We start from the raw sequence: 23,152 nt of genomic DNA, 5'->3' as shown, positions 1-23,152 counted from the left end.
AGAATGTTTGATTGAGATATCTAATTTTGAGCAATATTTAGTTTCTCAACAGAAGGACAGAGGAGATAGTACAACGAAGGCATTGGTAAACGCGGCTGCTCCTGCACAAAACCCCGAGAGTACCTCAGATGCGGTTGACAATATAGAGGTCAATGTTATGAGGAACCTAATTAATATCTAAAGGGAAACCATTGCAACTCTTCGAGAGAAAATTGAGAGGCAAGACAAGGTATTCAAAAAGCTTACTGACAAACACAAGCAAGAATACGATGCTCTCAATAGACAAGTTAAAGGCTTAAAAACTCAGTGGCCGAAAGTCAGAAAAGGGCTGAAGAGTTTAAACAAAAGTATCAATGGTTACAGGAGCAAGTAGCTGAAATAAAGCAAACTCAAAAATAAATGCACTATCGTTACAGTTGAAGAGTCTGCTTCGGAGTTATACGATGCAGTCTCGACAGCTCAATAGTTTTCTGTTGGAAGTAGTAGTACAGCTACTCAAGATAATGGTCGTGATAGGGTTTCTGGTGCTCCGGTGAGTATTGTTCATACTCACGGAAAACCAGTGAAAATAAATGAAGTTAACCTTGGTACAGCGATTAGAAATGAGATTTTGAAAGTACTTAATAGTGAAGCAATAGATAGTTTAACTTTGCAAAGGTCCGGTCTGAACTCAGGTTTAGAATCGAGTAATTTTTTGAGTAATAAATCACACGCTGGTGAAACAATAAATTCTAGTAATCAAAACACTGCTCAGACAGGATGTCATGATAATAATAGTCGGAATTCGGCCCAGGTAATCAGTCTTCAAATGTTCAATCCTGATCATAGCATACCCCGTGTATATAAACTTTGCCAGAAAACCAAATTTGATGACTTTCTTGATGATCTTAGATCGGAATTAAGAGCAAATGATATATTGTATGTTATCGACAGCAGCATTAAGCCTTTTCTAGATAAAAATGATAATGTAAAACAGTTCGATATTTTTAAAGTAAAGGATATAATAAGAAAAAGGGTCGATAAATTTTATTTTGATCAAGTGAGAAACATTGAAAGTCTGCTTGAGATCCTTGCTAAATTAAAAGACTTAAAGGCTCTTGAAAACACCGTATCGAATTGTTCTATTCGTAAAAGGCTGTATAACATACAATATAATCCAAGCAAAGAAAGATTTAAAGATTTTTGTAATAGATTTGAAGAGATTGTACGAACATTTGACGACCTTCCTGGATCTGAAAAAATATCAGAACTAGAGAAAAGAGATACATTTTACAACGCGGTTTATAAGTCGGTACAAAGTGTGCAAGGTGTAGACTTCCTCAAAAAAGCCACCAGGGAAGTGGTTTAACATATGCTCAATTGAAGGACTTTCTCACTAAAGAGGAGACAGAAAGGCTGTCATCCAAAGAACATTTAACAACCACTGCGTTGTGGACTGAGTCACGACAAAGGGAATTTAAGAGCTACTGCAAGAACTGCAAAAGACCAGGACACTTGGCATCGAAATGTAGAGAAGTAAAGAGAACCAACTGCTTTGTATTTGATAAACCTGGTCACATAACTAAACATTGTTCGTTAGCTAGATTACCAGCTCATCGACAGCAAGGTGGTTCGTCACCGAACCGTAAGGGCCGCGGGTATACTAGCACTCATTACCGAGGCAGATCAGGCAGATTTAGAGGTCAATTTAGTCAAAAACGTGAGCACGAGGGTAGGTCTAAATCTGAAGGTGAGCGCAAGCTTAATCTAGGTCGTCGTGGAGCAAAGAGAGGCAGGTTTAGTATTCGTGGTGGCCGAAGAGATGGCCAAGGAGGTAGTCAAGGTGCCAGCACCTTTTCAGGTGAGAGTCTCGAGTGTGAGTCAAATGAAAAAGGTAATGTTCTGTGTGTAGAAAAATGTCAGCAATATCCGGGTAACTTCAATTTTAATTACAGAAATAATACACTAGAACGGTTTATCGCGGACTCTGGTGCTACAGAGAATCTGTCGAATTCTAAGTTGATTTTCAAAAGATTAAATGAATCAGACATTAAATGGATTAGATGTGCTAATAGAAATTCTCAGGCGAACTTGCAAGCAAATGGTATAGGTACAGTAAAATTGAACTTTCAGAATGGAGAAACGCGCGAATTGCATAATGTCATATATGCTAAAGATCTATCGGTAAATTTGCTCTCATTAAGAAAACTAGTAGAAAAGGGTCTAGAAGTTTATTTAAATGATAAAATAATTGATATTTACGACCCAAAGACTTGTGAGTCGTTTATGACAGGGATATATAACAAGCCTTTCTGGGAAATTGAATTCAAGTCTGATAATCGTAGTAGTGACGGGATAGGCTATAATGAGAATAGATACTGTTAAATGGCTTTCTTAACAGATGGTGAAAATGGAAACTCATGAACATAAGTATTTTACGAGAAGCTCTACTCGACTTCAAAATGCTGAACAGATTGAAAAAGAATCAGAATTGAAAGGGGAAATTTGAATGGCGAACTCTCCTAAAACTGGTGAGGCTCCTTTAATTACTGATGAAAATACAGAAAGACGTTTAATCTCGGATGTTGCAAGCTCTTCTGTAGAAAAAGTACAGGAAAACTCAGCAGCTGAAAATATAGCTGAGTTAAATAGACCAGACATCTTCAATTCAGTTAGGGATAGAATTATCCATAATATTGACGAGATTCCTGAAATAGAATTATCGCAAGATGAAATTATGTCCTTGAAAGATACTAACGTAAAAATGAATAAAGCCTTGTTGTGGCATGTACGACTTGGACATGCATCGAGTAATTATCTCAGAAATTTGCAAAAACAATATCCTCACTTGAAAGATATCAAATCTGCCGAATTTAACGAAATCGTGGATAGTTGTGAAGTATGTAAAATAGCCAAAATTAAACGATTGCCATTTAAAACTGTTAGACAGAGAGCTTCCAGACCATTGGAAACAATACATAGTGATATTATGGGACCGATAAGCCCAGTTTCTTAACGCAAAGGTTACAGATTTATAGTCGTAGTAATTGATGATTATTCTCGTTTAGCAGTCTTATCCAATCAAAAATAAAAGTGAAGCGGGATCTTGCATTGAGGCTTTTGTAAAATCTGCCAGAAATATACTTGGTCGAGATGAAAAGGTCTGTCGTTTACGATGTGACCAGGGACCAGAATATATGGGAGGTTATACAAAAGAAGTTTTGGAAAAATTAGAAGCAGAACTCGAACCCGCTAGTCCTGATACGCCCGCACATAACGGAGTAGCAGAACGTTATAATCAAACCATAATAAATAAGATTAGATCGTACATGTATGATTCGAAATTACCGGAAAATATGTGGGATTTAGGAGTAAGCGCAGCGGCGTACGCGTATAATCGAACACCACATGCTAGCAATAATATGGAATCTCCGTTACATAAATTTGCACCTAATTATAGATATGATATCAATCAAATAAAACGGTTCGGATGTTTTGCCTATATTAAAGTCCAACGAAAAACGGGACCGAAGTTTAGGTACGTTGGTAGAAGAGTAATTTTGATAGGTTATACTCGAACAGGTTATTTATTTATAAAGCCAGAAGATGGTAAATTTTATGAGAGTAGGGATGCTAGGTTTAATGAAAGAATTGTTTACGGAGATAGATATAATGTAAAGAGTATTAAAAATTGGCAGGATGAAAACGTTGGTATAAACAAAGAAACCTGGTTAGTCGAATTTGATAAAGAAAACTTAGAAGGAAACACCGAGACCTTAGATTCGGAGGGAGTGCCTCCGCGAATTAAAAGAAAAAGAGGTCGCTCTAAAAAGCAAGCTGATAATGCGCCTGAACATGCTGAGACGACTATTGATCCTCTCCCCATGGATGACGTATCAGCAAATTTTATTTATGCTTTTGATAATTCTTTAGAATATAAAGTAGATGAAAGAACAAGATTAAAAATTGATGAAAAATGTCACGCACTATTGGCTGAAATCAACAAAGATCCAAAGACCTATAAAGAGGCTATTAATAGTCCAGAGAAAAAACACTGGATAAAAGCAGTTGCAGCTGAATTAAGGGCTATGGGTTTACGTAAAGTCTGGACAATAGTAGAGAGACCAGGATGTAGTAAGAATGGAACACCGCCTAATATTATAGATTCAAGGTGGGTATTCAAAACCAAAGTTGATGAAAAAGGTGAGAAGCTTTACAAGGCGAGACTCGTTATACGAGGTTTTAATGATCGAAACGAGTACGATTTGAAAGAAACCTATGCACCTGTTTCTCGATTGTCACTGGTCAGAGCGTTATTTGCAATAGCAAATGCTTACGACCTTGATATGTGTCAATTGGACGTTAACACAGCCTTCTTGTATGGTGAGTTGGATCAATTAATTTATATGGAAATTCCGGAAGGACTTCTACCTGAAGATCAAAGACCAAAGGATCAAGTTTGCAAGCTTGAAAGATCGTTGTATGGCTTGAAAGTAAGTCCGAAGAAATGGAATGAAAAATTTCACTGAAGTTGCACTTAAAATAGGACTTGAGAAAAACTTAGTTGATCCATGCTTGTTCACCTGGAGAGAGGGTAATGATTTTGTACATTTGCTTGTTTATGTTGATGACGTAATAGAGATAGGTAATCATCCGGGTAAAATGTTAGAAATTAAAAATAAGCTCAAAGCTGAATTTGAAATGAAAGACTTAGGTGAACCGAAAGAATACTTAGGAATTAGAATTAGAAGAGATAGGAGAAATAAAATTTTGCGACTAGATCAGGAAAAACTTATTGACAAAATGCTTAAAAAATTCTTAGAAGGAAAACCCTATCCTAAGAGAACACCTATGGTTTCGAATCAAGTCCGTAATCGAGAAAGAATAGATCGGGAAGAAACTATTGCTGTACCACTGACAAAAGATTTTCCTTATAGAGAGGTCGTTGGAACATTGCTACACATAGTTAACGGTACAAGGCCTGACATGGCATACATAACTAATGTGTTGAGTAGGCATCAACTAAATCCAACTAAGAACGAATGGAATATGCTGCAGAGAGCACTGCGTTACTTGTTGGGTACGAAAGGTATGACTTTGACGTTTAGAGGCAAAACACAAGAGTTGCAGGCTTATGCTGATGCAAGTTTCTCTGATTGCAAAGGCTCACTGACTACGTGTGGGTATGTAATACAGCTGTTTGGTGATACTATTGCTTGGCGAACACATAAACAGCCAAGGGTTGCTCTCTCCACTTGTCAGGCTGAATATGTCGCATTAAGTGAAACATGCCAAGCTTTGCTGTCAATCAGTCAGTCAATTGAGTTGATAATAAAAGGAAAATGGTATGGAATAAATGTGTTCAGTGACAGTAAGTCAGCAATAGCGTGTGCAAAATCTGATGGCAATAATAAATTAAGGCACATGATCGAAAGGAAAGAACACTACGTTAGGGAATGCGTTAATTTAAATTTGGTTAAGTTAAACTGGGTTCCTTCGAATAAACAGATTGCTGACATTTTCACAAAGCCATTATCCTTTGAAATACATAAATATCTTACAGATTTGATTATGAATAATTAAATTGTTATCTTCTTCCCATCCAGGGAATAAATCTTCTTCTTCGCAGGGCCAAGCTGTGTAACTGAGAGTTAACTGACATTCCGTGCCAAAGATTCGTCAAGTTAGATTAATTTTATTTTGAATAAGTTCAGTATAAATAAGTATGAAAAGTTATTCGTTCATAGAGTTTGTTTAATCTATTTACGATTTTAATCACTTAAAGATGTTGTTGAATATATTGTATGGTTTAAATCACTTAAAGAGTTTATTAACAAAATTTTGTGGAGTATCGAGACATACCGGGAGGGAGTGTTAAGAATAGCGTATATAAGAGACGTTATGTCTTCTCACTCCGCCGCCCCTACTCTTTACCCCTACTTCTCCTATGGGCCGCACAGTCCCTTAGTACAGGGCGCTATTGCGCCCTCTCCTTATTCTGTATTCGGTCTCGCTCTAGGCTTGTTCAACAGTTCTTTCTTTTTCACCGTTTCTTATAATAAATCTTACTTTTAATATTAACTCTGCGTTGTCTTATTTATCAGCCATACCTTAACACTAAACATTCCTTTTCTATTGTCCAATAACAAGATTCGGCGGGCTTTAATAGACGGGATTTATAAGCGATTGGTAAATCCTTTCCTATATCTCCTTGGCTGAGAACGCCTCCTATTGCGTAATTTGATGCGTCAGTGGTTATTAAAAAGTTCTTAGTGAAATCTGGGTGTTGTACTATAGGTTTCGTGCATAAAGCTACTTTCATTGCAGCAAATGCTTGTTGTTGAAGATTTGTTCATTTGAATTCGCTATCTTTCTTCAACAGGTCAGTAAGAGGTCTGGCGATTTTGGAAAAGTTAGGTATAAATCTGCGGTAATAACCTGCAAGGCCTAAAAAGTCTCTTATATTTTTTTAATTTTTAAGTATGGGGTAATCTTGTACTGCTTTTAATTTGTCGAAGTTTGCCTTAACTCCGTTTTTTCCTATCACATGACCTAGGTAATGGACTTTGCTTTGCAAAAATATACATTTATCTAATTGTAATTTTAAGTTTGAGTCTTTAATTCGTTTCATAAATATATCGATTCTATGTATGTGTTCATCTAAGTTTTTCGAATAAATTACTATATCGTCCAAAGAAACAAAAAACATTTCGCTTACTAGACCGTTTAGTACTTCGTTCATGGTTCTTTGAAAAGTGGCTGGAGCGTTTTTTAATCCGAAAGGCATTCGTCTGAATTGATAATGACCGAAGTGAGTTGAAAAAGCTGTTTTATGAGCGTCGGTTAGATGCATTTCTATTTGATGGAAACCCGATGCGAGATCAAGCGTGCTAAAATATTTCTCGTTACCTAATTGATCCAAGATGTCCGTTATATTTGGAATAGGAAAAGCGTCGGCAATAGTTTGCTTGTTTAATTTTCGGTAGTCGATTACTACGCGCCAGCGTTGGTTACCTTGCGAATCCGGTTTCTTTGGTACGATCCAAAGATGGCTACTATACGGAGAGGTAGAAGGTTCTAGTATTTTATTATCTATCATCGTTTGTATTTGTGCTTTTATTTCGTCTTTGCAAATTTCGGGATACCGATATTGTCTTGCATGAACTGGAATTTCGTCTGTGGTTAGGATTCTGTGTTGGGTTACATTGGTCGCACCGTGAGTGTCGCTCGGCTGGTGAACATTTTCGGAATATGTTATTTAAATACATTTACAATTTATCTACATTTAAGATTTCTTCTTCCATAGTATTCTCATTACTTTTACTCAAATAAATCCTTCTTTAATGTTATCAATTTCGAACCAATCTGGCGAGATTCCTAACAATTCTTTAAACACCGATTCTTCACGTGACGTGGGTGTGAACTCTTTACCTGTTTGGCAACTTTTATGTTGTCTTTTGCTATCCGACGAGCTCCCTTTGAATGAAAGCTCCTCGTGATTGTCTTTTGACACTGACGCAGCATGATCACTTAATTCGCTTAATTCTAAAGGACTTCCGTCTTCTAGCGAATAGATTAGGACGGTGGGAATTTCTAACGGTACGGTTTTGTCTGTATCATTGTAAACCTTGACTACGCATTTTCCTCCCTCGACATTTACTATGGTATCTTTAAAGTATACACCGGGAGTGGCTTCTCTTCCTCTCACTAAACCTCGTCGAATTTCGGGGCTTAAAATGCATATTCTTACATTTAAAGTTTTTTTCGGGGGAAGGAGTCTGATAGTTGATTCGTAAAAGGGAACATTGACACCCTAAAACTCCAAGGTTCTACGATCGTATCTGGGTATGACAATTTTATCTTCGAAAAATTCATCGCCCAAGATTCCGTCGGCTTTTAAACCTATGTTGACCGGTGTTACGTGGAAAAGTAAATGATGACCGTACAAGTATAGTGTTATCATACCGATCGAGTCAAATTCTGTAGTGAAGCCTCCGATTCTGGACATGCAACAGGTAAATGTACCGTTAATTTCGATTTCGGGAGGGAACGCCGTATATTTTATCAAATTTATATCCGCTCCGGTGTCTACCGCTAAGGTGATTTTTCCTACTTCTTTTAACCATGTAGCTACTAACTTCGCTTTACCCCCCTGTCTTCCCGCTGATATTTTTATTGAAGGTTTATAGGGCAAGGAGGTTCCTCTCCTAAAAAAACTCGTCCTTTTAACAAGACCATTCGATGTATCGCAGACGGGAGCTAAGTGTGCGGGTTCCGAGATCTCTTGGGCCGATATCGCGTAAATTTCCGCCGGTTTCGGGTTCAGCACAGTTTGATATTTACTGTAGCGTAATTATTTGGGGGGGGGGTACAGCCTTTTGCGAATCTTGCGAGGGAACGACACGCATGGTCGGGCGATAATTATTCGGGCGGTATTTATTTTGACGATAGTTATTTTGAGAATTGTACGTGTTATTTCTATAGTTCGTGTTTTGGGGTGTATTTCGTTGGTCAGGATCTCGTTTTACGTCGATGTAATGTCGGGGACCTGACTCATTATTACAACGCCCGGAATTCCGATATTCGCGGTCGCTCGTTTGTCTTGTTCGTCTGTCGTCGTTTCTGTAGTACTCGGTGCGGTGCGTCTATTTCTATCTTAAATGTTGTCGCGATAATTACTTCTGTAAAAAAGGGGTTTGTCCTCTCGGTTGATAAGTTTGATTATTTAACAACAGGCCGACATAGCTATTTCCCGCGATTTCCGCCGCTCGGTCGGTAGCTTTTCCTAAATTAGTGAACGACGTGTTTTGCATTCCTATCCGAATCGATAGCTGTAACCCACTTATGAATCGACTTATCATTAAATTACTCACTTGTCCCTCCGCAATGATGGCTATTTCCATAGAATTGTCCCGAAGGGAATTCTTTAGGTCGGCTTCCCTCAGGTGGGTTCTATGGGTGTATTGGATTAGACTTTTGTTACGCCCCTGTTCCCAACACGATAATTCGGCGATGCACTCGAGTGTTGATTTAAACGGTTTAAAATTAATTTTTATTTTCTTGACAAATGCTTCGACAGTTTCAAATTCATCTGTAGCACATATATCGTCCGCGACTCCGGTTAGTATACTTTTCAAGGCGGCTATTATTTCCCCGACGGGATAATTTTGCAATGATTGGGCGGCCTGTAGACAAGCTCTGATAAAGGTATCGGTTTGGAAATTATTGTTGGTAAATTTAGAGAGTTGTTCGATGATTTCTCTGGGCGAGTAAGCGTGACTGAAGGTGGTAAATTGCGGAAGAAAGCAAGGAACATGAGCGTGGGAAACCGGAGCGTCCGACGGTACAGGATTCGCAAGTTTTTCGAGAGCTTCTAATCGCGCTTTTCTGAACAAAGTCATCGTCGATGAAAGAAATGCCGTAGATCGGCCGATGATCATCTGCCAGCGTTCGGCCAAGCATTAGCTATTAGTAATGACACAATCTTGGTTGATTACTGGTGTTTATAATCAATAAAATATTTTTGAAGTGAAACTTCCTTAGAATGGGAGTAATCTGAAAAGTAAACAAACGGAAACGGAGCTATGAAACGGCTGCTGTACTAAATAACGAGAGCAAGAGACACAAACATATAGGATTGGGCCTGCGAGAGAGAGACGGAATATAGCTATACAGTTTTTCCTATTCTCGGTCTTCTCTTTATGCACTGCTTCGTAGTTATCGCTCGTGGATTTATATGTGTGTGTCGATGTTCGACTGCATAATACGAAGCGTGGACACATATAGAATAATTTCGATACTATATCTGTTTGTTGGTTGGAGCGATAGAAGGGTAGAAGAATAAACAGAGGTAAGCACGTAGGGACTCGACAAAAGAAAAAAGTACAAACGAATCGACGGTGGAAATAAAGAAAGAAAGTGCGTTTTCTGTTTTTTTTTTACCAAACGTGTCATTTATTTTCTATTTAAAAATGTTTCTATTTTATTGAAAAATTATTAATAAGTTATTTATTTCGCAAATATTATAATTAATAATTATGAAATACATAGAATATAAAATAATTGTATTTTCTGAAATATTTTACAAAAAAGAATATTTATCAAGATACATCAGAGAAAAAGAATTGAGAACACTAGAGAATACAAATGCAGCTGACAAATTCCATTCAAAAGCAAGGAAATTACTGTCACATTTTAAATCGCATATAAGAAAATTATACCTATTATTAATAGTAATATTTGCGTATTAAGGTAATTTATACTAACTTTTCAATAAAATAAACAAAATTGGAATAAGAACGCAGAAAAAGTCATATTTTAGCAAAAAAACAACCCTAAAAGCCAGAAAAAAATAACTTAAAAGGTGTTTAAAGTTCATGAATTTACTTTTTTAGACATACCCCATAGTCTCCCGATCTGAAACCAAAAGAACACCTATGGAGTTAACTAAAAAAAGCAGTTGTCAATGTCGATCATAAATCGAAATGTATTATTGAAGTGTGGTCAAAAGTAAAAGTCGCTGGGAAAAAAATTAAGCCTAAAAAGAGCAAAAATTGAGTAAATAGCATGCCAAGACGCAAGAAAGTCGTATTGAAAGCTGAAAGAGGGTATACGAATTACTAAAATTTCGTTTTTCTCTGATACAAAAAATTGATTAAATCAAGGATTTTTTAAGTTTCTCTAATTTTTCTCAAATTATGAAACATATTTAAATTATTTCTGTACTATATATATACAACAAAAGTCATATATAATGTGTGACACATTGACATTATTTCTGTACTTAGTGAATTACGAAAGCAATGTAAAAATTCAAAAGCAATGAGAACATTTAATCAATTGTTCGAGTTACTGTATACATAGATATAATACGTCATAAATTATAGAAAGTAACTGTGTAATTCAGATATTTAAAATACAAATAGACATTGTTTATATAATTTAGTTTTTTCATATTCAAACTGTTGTTAATGTTTAGATCAAATATAAATACAAGACATAGGATATTTTTGTTCAAATAATTTATATTCAGACTACAGGATTTGTAGCTAAAATATAATTGTCACATCAATATAAATGCATTATTATCGTAAAAAGTGCAAATAATTCATACTTTTCATTTATTTTTGCAAATTTCTCATTATGGACGCTGATGTATTTTTATATTCTTTATTATTAGCAGGTTAATAATGAATTTAAATAACAAAAAAATGTGTATCCTACTAGAGATTAAATATTGTTAATTTCTTTTAGTTACAAAAGTAAAAATGCATTATACATATATATCTATATTTTTTCTATATTTATATATTTCTTATTTAATTCTATCTTATTAGTGGAATATATTTTGACATTAGTAACTACAAATAAACAATTTCGCAATTACAAACAAAAAACAAAACAAAAAATAAAAACAATGTTGACAATTAACGATAAATCATATAATATAACTAAAAAAATTATTCATATAATTTTAATTAAATAAATATATTGTTTAATTTTATTTAGAATTTATTGAATATGAGAATTCGCAGTCATAAAATTTATATTTTATATACTTCATAAAAAATGTGGTTTATTTTATTATATTTTTTAGATTATTCTAATAGTCAAAATAATATAAAATTGCATAGGAATTCATAAGTAATTAAATATATGTGATAAGAAAGATAATCTAGATAAAGCTTTAATTTTTATACAGGCAACCGAAAAAAATGAAAACTAACTAATCAGCTTGCAGAATTTTGGCGTTTTTTTTTATTTTGGAAGCACTCTTAGAAACATTGAAATCGTTTAAAAAAAATAACGGTTAAATCCAGCTTGAACGGGCCGTAAATGCAGTTGTTTCACCTTTTCGTGAATATGTTTACTGCACATTATAGACAACATTTTTAGTCCTTCGTAGATATTTATGATAATACTTTGTTATTTTATAGAGTAATCCTGTTTCAGGCTGGACTTTGAACATGAAATGTAGATAAGTGCTGATATTCCCAAGGTGTCGAGGTAAGCGCGAAATCATTTTCTGTTTTATAGTTACGATATGATCGTTCTCCTACGCTTTTCGCCTCCTTTCTTCTATTTTGACAACAACAGTGACCAAAGAACGATTTTTAGCTGATGGTTCCTTTTTGAATGACTGACTGAAAGTAATTTCTGGCTTATAATCGGGTTTTTCTTTCCAAATTCGCTCTGCTGCCGGCAAGATTAATGCTGGAGAAAAAGTCACATGTACGTGACAGCGGCTGGTAAAGTGTTAACATTATATACAGTTATTGAAGCTGTTCACATATGATAATACAAAAGAAAGATATAAATATGCAGCTCCATATGCATATGCATGTAAGAAGATGACCGAAATTAATCAAAATTTTTTTTGCTTTTGAAATAAATATTATACCTAATAATAATTTCCATTATATTCTAACACCCTATTCCAAAAACAAGGCAGTAGTGCGATTCTACTTCTATAAGTGGTTATATCATTAAAAACCTTTTCAAAACAGGTTTTCACTTCTCCAACAGTGTTAAAGGTTTGATCTCTTAATCTACGTTCTAACGAATTGAAAATGTAATTCGATATGCAGAGATCTAATGAATAGGGTGGATGAGGTAAAAGTTCCAATCCAAGCTCCGTTATTTTTTTCTGTACTACATCTGCAGCGTTTCGCCATGCTTTTTCTTGTTGAAGGATCCTGTTTTTTCTATTGACCAAATCAGATCCTTTTTTTATTAACTCATGTTTCATTCGTTCGAGTTGTTCGCAATACATTATAGTTGTAACGGTCTGACCAGGCTCGAGCAATTCATAGTGTATGATTCCAAGAGTATCCCACCACACATAAAAAAGTCTCTTCTGTATTGTTCGTGATGGTTCAGGTGTCGAAACAGATGCTTCTCCCGAAGAAAGCAATTGTTTTTCTTGTACAGAAAAGTTGCATACTACCCACTGCTCATATCCAATAATCAGTCGTTGCAAAAACGGATCGGCTTCATGCCGAGACAAAAGAGACGCGCAGATGGTACGCCGTTGATCGAGCACTGTCTCCATCAATTCTTCAGGAACCCACACTCCTTTCCTCCACACTCTTCCTATGCTATGAAGATCTTTATGAGTTGTCGCCACTGAAACGCCCATCTTCAATGATAATTCTGTAATTGTTTGACAAGGATTTGAGTCCATCAACTCCTTCAATAACTCCAACCTATCATATATTATTTGTGGGGCATCTTCAAGATTTCTATCTCCATATCGAAACTTGTGAAACCATGCATAACACTTCTTTATTGTCAAAACATCACCGTAAGTATCGTTAATTTTGTTCACTGCTTCGAAACAGTCCATTCCTTGATCGAACAAATATAGCATATATTGACGTATTGTTGGCCTTGACATATTTCCTCCTTGGTAGAACAAGAATTTGTTAACCGAAAAATACAATTTACAACCAAGATTGAACGTAACTAAATTTCCGTGTTTACAGGACCGTGTACTGTCACAAACCAATTGGAAATGAGTTCATCGAAGAAATTCTGATTACAGTTGATCCTTCTAATACATGTAAATACAAAGATAGGATTGAGTAAACGTACTCCTGTAAATTTAAATTTTTTTTTATAAAGTTTACCAACTAAATCAATCTAGTTTAGCTTTAAATTAACGTTATTTCAAATATTATTATTGTTACAGCGATGAAATATTGTAAATAAAACTAGTACGGATTATATTCGAAGAATAAACTGTAATTTATGAAACCTGTTTGAATTGTCTCTTTACTGTTTTAATAAATCCTTAACGCAGTTTTTTTGAAAATAACTGGCCAAAAAATCAATTATTTTATATGTTAAAGAATAAAATTTAAAAATTGCCTGCGCACAAAAATTTAAAAAAATAAAGAAGTAATGAAAATTTGTATAGCAGCATAAAATAAAAAACCGCTAGAATTAACCCTAGTTAACCTATTTAGGATATTACAAAAACATAAAAACTATGATCATCATTTTTGTGGTCACAAATTTGTCTTCCATATGATTAGTATAAAAATTTTATAGTTAATTCTTTCTACATAGTACGATAAGTTTTGAAATCTTTCAGCGAATATTTTCGTAAATTATTCCCATAAAATCTTTCAGAAACCTTGCAGGCATCATTCTAAAATATTGTAAAAAGGATTCATAAAAAATTTTACAAAAATATTTCAAGAATATTTTTAAAAAATTTTAATGAAGGAGTAATTGAAATGTATAAAACTATTTTCATGAAACCTAGCAGAAATCATGCCAAACGATTTCATACAATATTTCAAATAGGTTTGTAAAAATTTTATGAAAAATATGTCAAAAACATTTCAAACATATTTATAGAAACCTTTAACGCCGGCGATAAATGTAAACGCCTAAATTTTGACCGTTTTTCAGAGGCTTATTTAAAATGGAAGGAATAAATGAATCGTTTGGAAACTTAGCATGTTTATTCATTACATATTAAAATATAAGAATACGATTTTAAAAAAATTTTTTTTTTAAATGGCTGCTGTAATCACTAATCTCCCGAGGCCCTCGCGGCGAAAAGCATCAATCAGCGTGATTTTTAGCTTCAGTTACAGCAATTTGGAATATAAAAAAAGGGTGAAAGCGTTTTCATAAAACAGGTATCCTTCAGTTGAATTAGGAAGAAACAAAAAAGTCAAAAAATCGTAAATTGGCAGAACTAAGACAAATAAGTCCGACTTTTGACCCTATCTTCCGACGGTTTTGGGGTCAAAAATGGCAATGATTGAAAATTTTTGTGACATTCTTAAAATTAAACTAGAAGCTAATACTATGAAGAAAATGTGTGCTAAATTTCCTAATAATCGGTTGAAACCTTTTTGAGTTATCTTTCAGCACTGGTCACATTATTGACCATAGAATGAGTGATTGGACCACAAATGTCTGTATGAACCATAAGCAATAGTCGTGTAATATGGCTCTTATCTTTTTCCTTATTGAATGGTAATCGTGCTTGTTTACCGTAAAAATAAGCTTCACATAACTGATCATTCGGGATGACCTTTTCTAAGTGAGTCATATCCTGAATCATTTGCTTATTTTTCAACTGTAAAAATTTTGTTTGTCCAATATGCCCTAAACGCTTGTGCCATAATTCATAACTATCATTTTTACTGTTACTTACTTGAGCGTTAATTAAATTTACCTTTTTTGCAACATCTAATTCTATAGATATTAGATTGTTTGAAGGCTTACCACAAATCACCGTTTTACCATTTTTAGCGATTACCACGCCGTTCTCATCGAAGATGATACTCATCCTTTTCTCCTGCATTTTCCTCACGGACAGTAAGTTGTATGGTACGTCCGGGCAGTATAATACGTCTTCGAGGACTCCACTTGAACCCATGTTAATCGTCATGTGTATCTGTCCCTTCCTGGTGGCCGTGACGAATTCCCCATTGTTCGCTACCAAAACTTTAATGGGAGAATGTAATTCAACCGCACTTGAGAACACGCTATCATCGTTCACAAAATGATCCGACGAACCAGAATCGAGGATGAAAACTAGTTTTTTTTCCGGGTGACTTGATACTCCCCAGTCATAAAGGCAAATCCAGATATATGCTCATCTATTGTCTTTCTTGTTGTCTGAGCAGTACGCACATTTTTATTCCTCTGCGTCATTTTAAATAGTTGGTTTTTCTTGTAGTAGAAACAATCTTTCATTCTATGTCCTTTTCTTCCACACTAGTGACACTTCTCACCAAATGAATTTCTGTTCTGCTTAAAAACTGCCCTTTTCTGATTTTCACTTCTATAGCTGCCTCCTTCGAACCTTACGTTGTTAAAATGATTTCACTTAGAATTTCTTGTTACGGGAGTCTCAACTTGCAACACCTTTGTACTGGTGTCCATTCTCTTGCTATTAATTTTTTTCTCACGGTCAAGCAGTTTCTTTTTCTCAATGTCCAGGGCAACGTTGGTTTCTGTCATTATCGTTTTGATGACAACAAACACTGTACTATACGTCTCGGATAAACTTGACAAAAGAAGTGAGATTACCTCATTCTCCCTCACGGTAACACCTGCAGCCGATAGTTCATTTATTAATTCGTCAAATGTTTCGAAATGCTCCTTTAATTGTGTGTCATTTCTCATTTTTATACTTAATAACCTCTTTCTAATAGACAATTCGGTGGCCGTACTTTGGCTTTCATAAATTGCGTCTAAACTTGCCAAGATGGACTTCGCTGTACTACCACTTGTATCATACTTGAGATGAGTATCCGCTAGATATTGTACAATTGTACATTTGACAATACGTTCAGCTTTAGACCAACCCGTAGTAGCTAATGACGGAGGTTCTTCGTCAACCACTTTCAACACATCGAGTTCTTGCAATAGATTTCTCCCTCTATGTTTCCACGCACTGTATCTTGTACCGTCAAACTGCGGTATGTTTCTTCTGTCTTTAGACATATCCATTTTCACTAATTATATGTATAAGTAAATCTAAAATGAACAACACACAAACCTTAAACACAATTAATGCACAGCGTGATTTGGGCCCAAAACCTGTTGAGTTATAGGGGATATTAAAAAATTACTCTTTCTTATAAAACAATTTTCTTTTTATTTTATATGATAAGGTGGAAGCACGTCTTTACTCAATCAGCAGTAGAAATGGAATAAACGAAAAACGAATAAACGAAAAGCACTTAAAAAACACAAAATAACCAAGTGCTTTTTTATCAAATGATTTTGTACGGCATTCTTACCACCTATAGATCCATCAAAAATAATGAAAAAACACGTAGTGCCGTTATAAAATAGTAAGCCACAAAGTCGGAAAAAATTTTTGATTTTCTGAAAAAACCCCGGGTCTATTTAATCATTTGATTTTGAACGGCGTCGGTTTCATACAATTTCAATACCTATTCTAATTGATTATTTCGCAACACCGTACAAAAATCATGCAACAACGGAGAAAAATCGAGGGTTGAAATATGGAAAAGGTGGATTTCAACCCTGGATTTTTCTTTGCATTTGCGCATGTTGACCGTGAGTGTACCCTCATGAATCGTACGTAAAACAGTTGTTATCTATTTCAACAGGCTTAGAATATTTTGCAAAGAATTTTTTTATTTGAAATAATATCAAACATGAAAATATGATGTCATTCAAATTGCGAATACATTATTCTCTCATTGTATAGATTACTTAATTTTGTATAATTGATTTAAATTCGATTTAAGGGATAACACCATTATAGAGCCCGAAAAAAGCCTTTTTTGGGAATTTTTTTTTGCGAAAACTAAATGAGGAATAGAATTTCTTTTTTGAGGGTTGGTTCATCATATATTGAGCTATGTACACAAATATTTGTATTGATTTTAGATAGAAAATGGCATAGTCGGTATTCGTGGCTGAACAAAACCCTGTTTTTTTTTTTTTTACTAAAATGGGCGGTCTCATACCTGGACAACTATGAGACCTAGAATAAAAAACAAAAAAAATTCTTAATATATGTACTATTATCTTGAGAAGTACATATGGATTTTTCTCTAAGTCAAATTTTGTGAAAATGACGCAACTTTGAATAAAACAATCGACTTTTCGACGACAAAAAATGTAGAAAATTGTTTATAAAATTAAAAGTTTACATTCAATTAAAAATTGAATATGTACTTTTGTAGATAATACAACTATCAAACTATCTTCAAAATTGTCGAGTTATAAAATGCATAAGCAAAAATGAGATTTGTCTAAAAATCATCAAATTATCAAATCTTTAATATCATTCAAATGGTGAGGTTTACGGAAAAAATATAAGATACCTTTTTTGTAGAGCATTTAATTTCCTACAAAATTTGTTTTCAACATTTTTCTGTACAATCAATAAATAATGAGGTATGAATTTTAATCTATTGGACTGAAAAAAAATAAAAAACTGCGATGCGGAGGATCTTCCTAATAAAATTAAGAGCTTATATTGGGTGAGAATTCTTGTAAGGTGTCTAGGAACCCATTTTTTTCGTGGCACTCGAAAAAAAAAATAAGTCATTTTTTTAACCCACCCTAATATATATAACATACAATGAATTTTTATACATGTGTACGATAAAATAGCAGTGGAAATTTACAAAGAAATAATGTTATTAGATTTTCCTGCACGCGCCGCCATCGTGCATAGTTTTATGTTTTACTAATTTATTTAATATTAATAGTTTTTAATATTTGATCCAAAATAATAGATGTTATTAATATAAATATACTGCAGCTATTTTGTAAACTATGTCTACTTAAAAGTAATTTTATTTTTCGAATTTTAAAGCAATAAATATTCGTTTTCATGAGTAATAAAGCTTGTCTGCATTTATATATTTATATACACAATATATTATATTACAACAAAATTATTATTACAAAAGATTGCTTCTTTAATGCTTGCTACATTAGCAAAATTCAATTTACACAAACAATCTTTTTTTTTTTTGAATCTTCCAAATATTAATAGTATTGAATCTTTGAATAATTTTTTCATTTCCTACTAACATTTTTCAAATGAAAGTGTCTATTAAGAAAAACTTTTGAGGTAGGTTACTAATTGTTATTTCAATGGAAAATTGAATAATCGGCATAAAAAATATATATTTATAAAAAATGCATAAATTCATTAAAAATTAATATAAATTGCATTTCGTCTTAACTCTAAGAGAATATTACTTTATTTTACTTATTCTCAAAGAAAATAATTCAAAAAAATGCTTTATTCCGAGAATTTAAATATTTTTTCAAACAGTGATCGTTTAAGTGACCTACTAAAAGTATATTATGTATATTTCATAATAAAAATGAAAACTGTAACGTTCTCATAGAAGAGCACATGCGATATTTCTACATTCCAAATATTAATTTTTTCACTTGTGAAGTACAAAAGCACAAAAGCGCTTTACAGCAATTAGAATATTGAAAGATTAAAACCTAGAGATCCGGATGAATCCGGTCATTACGGTGATATATAAAGCTTGAGTTAAAACTTTACACTATGTACATACTTTCGAACAGATAAAAAATGTGAAAATATTAGAAATTTTGGATACACCAGGTTTTTTTTTAAGTATTCAGTCTTGTAAGCATATACATTTATATCTTAACAAAATATGAAAAATTGCAACTTAAAATAGAAAGACAGTATAAATTTTATTGCTTGTATTGCAAATGCATTTATATTTGGCTCTCTCTTTTCACTTAAAATTAACTTATGATGAATGTGAATAAGTAATTTAATCATAATCTATCTTATTCGCTCCAACTTGATTAAATAATCTTTCTTTAATCATTTGCGTCATTAAACCATGTATAATTTCAATTGTAGTTTTAGAGCTATCACGTGCTGCTTGTGTAAGATTTGTTGCTGAATTATCACCTCTACTCGTTCTTTTTACTGTCACTTCAGCTTCTTCTAATTTATTAGATAAATCCAATATTTATCCTGTAATATAATCTGTATTTGTTAATAGACTGGGAGAACTAAGAACGCTCACCCAATATTTATTCCATAAAGAATCTAACAATTTTCTATCTAATGATGATATAAAATATGATATTTCTAAAGAATAATATTGATTACAATGTACACCAAAATCTTCGATTTTTTCTAAAGGTATTGTTTGATATTCTGATTTCTCCTTATTAGGATTTTTATAATCTTATAAATTAAAAAAAGTTATTTTAAGATAAGTATATATATATATATATATATATATATATATATATATATATATATATATATAATACGTAAGTATATACAGTTGCATGCAAAATTATCCGGCCAAACATCACTTTTTGATTATGTAATATATAAAGGGTGCAAAATGCAAATACAAATTTATCATCGTAAAGTATTTTTCTTTTGTTATAAAACCATGTAATTAGAAAATTATATATAACAATTTATAATTATTTATAACAAGAATAATAATTTTTGGTTTTTCATAAATAACTGGCAAAGCACAAATTTCGCACTATGTATAGAAAAAACTGAAGAAAAAATAATCAGAAATAGTAATAAAAAATAAATATAAGAAATAAATGGTAAATTTTCATCAATATTTGGTAGCCATATCCTTTGTAGCTATCACAGCAGCACATCGGTGAGGCATCGATTCAATCAGTTTAATGATTTTATCTTGACAGATATTTTTCCACTCTTCTTGAACTTTTTCCCCACAAATAATCAGCTTTATTCGCACATGTTTTAGACCCTAATTTTAGTTTTAGCTCTTGCCATTAATGCTCTATGGGATTTAAGTTCGGAGATTGACTTGGCTACTCTAAAACTCGGACTTTTTTCTGGGACAAAACTGTTGAAGGAGCTTTAATTGATGTTTTGTCTCATTATCCTGCTGAAATATCCATCCTCGTGGCACGTTTTGACGTGCATAAGGCAGAATTACATATCTAATATGATATCTCTATATTTAATAGAGTCCATTGTGTCTTCAATTTTAAAGATTGGGCCAACGCCTTTCCAAGAAAATGCACCCCATAGCATAATGCTACTTTTTCACCGTGTTTTACAGTGGGTAATTTGATATCTTGAATCATATCTAGTACCTTTTGGTCGTCGAACATATCTCCTCCCATCGTTTTCAAACCCATTAATTTTAGTTTCATCCAAAAAGATCACTTTTTTCCAATCTTCAATAGTCCAGTGCTGATGTCTTTTTGCGAATTCCAATCTGTCCTTCTTATTTTTCTAACTGATAAGTGGTTTTTTAACAACAATAGTGGGACCGAAAAATCCCACTTCTGTCAACCTTCGTTACACAGTACTTTTACTAATGTCAGCCAAATTATCTTCGCGTAACTAGCGTGCATTGATTGCAGCAATTTTTGTTACGTCTGAGATAAACCTTTCTTTTAATTACTCTATCAACACGATTAGTTATTTTTCTTGGTCGCCCAGGATTGCGTTTAGTTTCTTCTTCATTCCGTTGCCTTAAATTTAATAATAATATTGTTAACAGTCGATTTTCCGATAGCCATAATTGTTGATATTTCACGGGAGACTTTTCCTTCATCGTGTAATTTCATCATTAATTTACGAATGTTTAAAGAGACGTGCGTTTCGGCATTTTGACAAAGTGTTACTGATCGTACAATATAGAAAAGACTACGAACTCAATGTTTACATAGATTTGCGACTGATAACGTGAACATAGCTAAGTAAATTACATTCTACCTTCATTAATAATACCTTTATAGAACATGACCGGATATTTATGAAAAACCAGAAACTGTCATATTTCTAACAAATAATTGTTAATAGTTATAAACAATATTTAAATGACATATTTCGATGGCATAATAAAAACGCTTTACAATGATATATTTGAGTTTTCATTTTGCATTTTGTAAAACATACTAAATGATTAAAGTATGTTTGGTCGGATAATTTTGCATGCAACTGTATAAGATGTATTAGAATCATAATTCTATATAACTTTTGATACGCACTTTTGGATAAGTTCTAAATGCTCCTAAGCAAACTTTAGCCGCAGAAATAGTTTGCACAGGATCAATTACAATAGCGACAAATGGATCTTGATAATTCTGATTCATAAGTTGTGTAGCCACATCAATACCAAATAACCAACATCCATAACCTGGATGACTATGATACCAGCCAATAACGTTCTCTAATCTGCCAACCTAAATGGATATTTTATTACATTAAACAAAATACTATGACATTATGCAAGAAACAAAATGATCTTTTTTTCCATTTTACCTGTTTTATAGAATCCATGTATTCATATGTTTGAGCTTTCGCATTAACCCTTGCTCCTGTCCCTTAAACAGGTAATGCAAAAGAATCCATAACAATCATTACATTTCTTAGTACTTTTCCAATCAGAATACCCATTACTTCGTTCTTCTTACCAGAACGTGCGTGCATTAGCATTTTCAACAAAGCTAATGCTGAGATTTTAATATCTTTGAAAAAATGAGGACTATATTGAACAAATCCAATGCATTAGAAAAATAAAATAAGATTTCTATACTTAACTATTTCTATATTTAGTATAATGTTAAACTTATGGAAATGTTCATATATTTATATTAGACCTACTTTTTTCCCATGGCTTAATACACAATATCTCTTGGTTTCGTTGTTTATCAAATTTGTAAACTTCATCACTAGCACTGATTGTTTCAACTTCATTTGACATTTCCCAAGTTTTTTGAGCAATAATACTTTGATCACTGGATGTACTAGCCATGTTTTATTTTCTTGTAAAGCTACAAAATATCACAGATTAAACAAATTATCTTTCACAATTTTAAATAAAAACTATGATAAAATTCATGTTTAATCAAGTTCATCATATATTACATTAAGTATTAGACATTCGCAATAACTTGATTATCATTAAAATTATAAAATTGATATACACATAAGTTCTAAGAAATTTACATATTTCATTTATTATAGTTAGCAATATATTTCTTCTTCTTATAATAATAATAATAAACAATAATTTTTTTAAATGTAACTTAATTTAAAATAAATTCATACAAATATCTAACACAAACGAGCATTGCAATATAAATTTTCAATAATGAAAAGAAATTATTATCCTACTTTAATTAATTTAAGTTGTTTTCTAAAATTATCAATAATAACGAACTTAACAAACAAAAAATGGAAAAACTAAATCTCTGTACTTCGAATAAGAATACTGTTATCGACATCTGCTGCCTTTGCTTAGAGTTATATTTAAGTATTTCTTGTATAAAAATCAAAGGTAATGACAGCAGTAGGTATAAATTAATATTTCAAATTCTATTGGGAGGACATTTAAGTTTCCACCATTTGGCAAAAGACTGCGCCACCAACAAGCTACGTGTGGCTGCCCTGCTCGTCAAGTATCGATTTCCACCGCCAGGCGTGTTCCGATCAAGATAACCAAAGTGTTATCTATGAGATCTATACACACGATCAGTGAAGCCAGAACGTAAAACATTTCTACCCCTTCTCTCGAGGCCAGCACGCTTTGCACACAACGAAACGTTACGTTTCGGTGTATCGGGAAACCGAAAGAAGCCGAGGAAGCCGAGGAAGCCGAGGTTAGCTGCGCGACAGAGGAGAAATACCTGGACACAATACACA

At 33.3% G+C, this 23,152-nt stretch overlaps 1 protein-coding gene across 3 annotated transcripts; it reads right to left on the bottom strand.

The window, feature by feature from the left end:
* Window positions 1-19,790: 19,790 nt before the first annotated feature.
* LOC107073742 (COP9 signalosome complex subunit 5-like) lies at window positions 19,791-22,881 on the bottom strand. Of its 3 annotated transcripts, none has more exons than XM_089176258.1 (5): window positions 22,625-22,881; window positions 22,112-22,281; window positions 21,922-21,975; window positions 21,770-21,831; window positions 19,791-21,690 (listed from the first exon to the last, which is right to left on the bottom strand). In XM_089176258.1, the coding sequence occupies exons 2-5, from the start codon at window positions 22,260-22,262 to the stop codon at window positions 21,466-21,468; spliced, it is 492 nt and encodes a 163-aa protein (XP_089032384.1). In that variant the 5' UTR covers window positions 22,263-22,281; window positions 22,625-22,881; the 3' UTR covers window positions 19,791-21,465. The 3 variants fall into 3 exon arrangements, with proteins under 3 accessions (XP_089032384.1, XP_089032386.1, XP_089032385.1); XM_089176260.1 differs by lacking the exon at window positions 22,625-22,881 and adding an exon at window positions 22,376-22,593 and having other exon boundaries at window positions 21,922-21,992; XM_089176259.1 differs by lacking the exon at window positions 21,922-21,975 and having other exon boundaries at window positions 22,625-22,876.
* Window positions 22,882-23,152: the final 271 nt, after the last annotated feature.

This window comes from Polistes dominula, unplaced genomic scaffold (assembly GCF_049000335.1).
Source record: "Polistes dominula isolate Pdom_NZ unplaced genomic scaffold, Pdom_raw_medaka contig_281, whole genome shotgun sequence".
In the NCBI taxonomy this organism is placed as follows: domain Eukaryota; kingdom Metazoa; phylum Arthropoda; class Insecta; order Hymenoptera; family Vespidae; genus Polistes; species Polistes dominula.
This window is presented reverse-complemented; position numbering and strand designations above follow the sequence as displayed.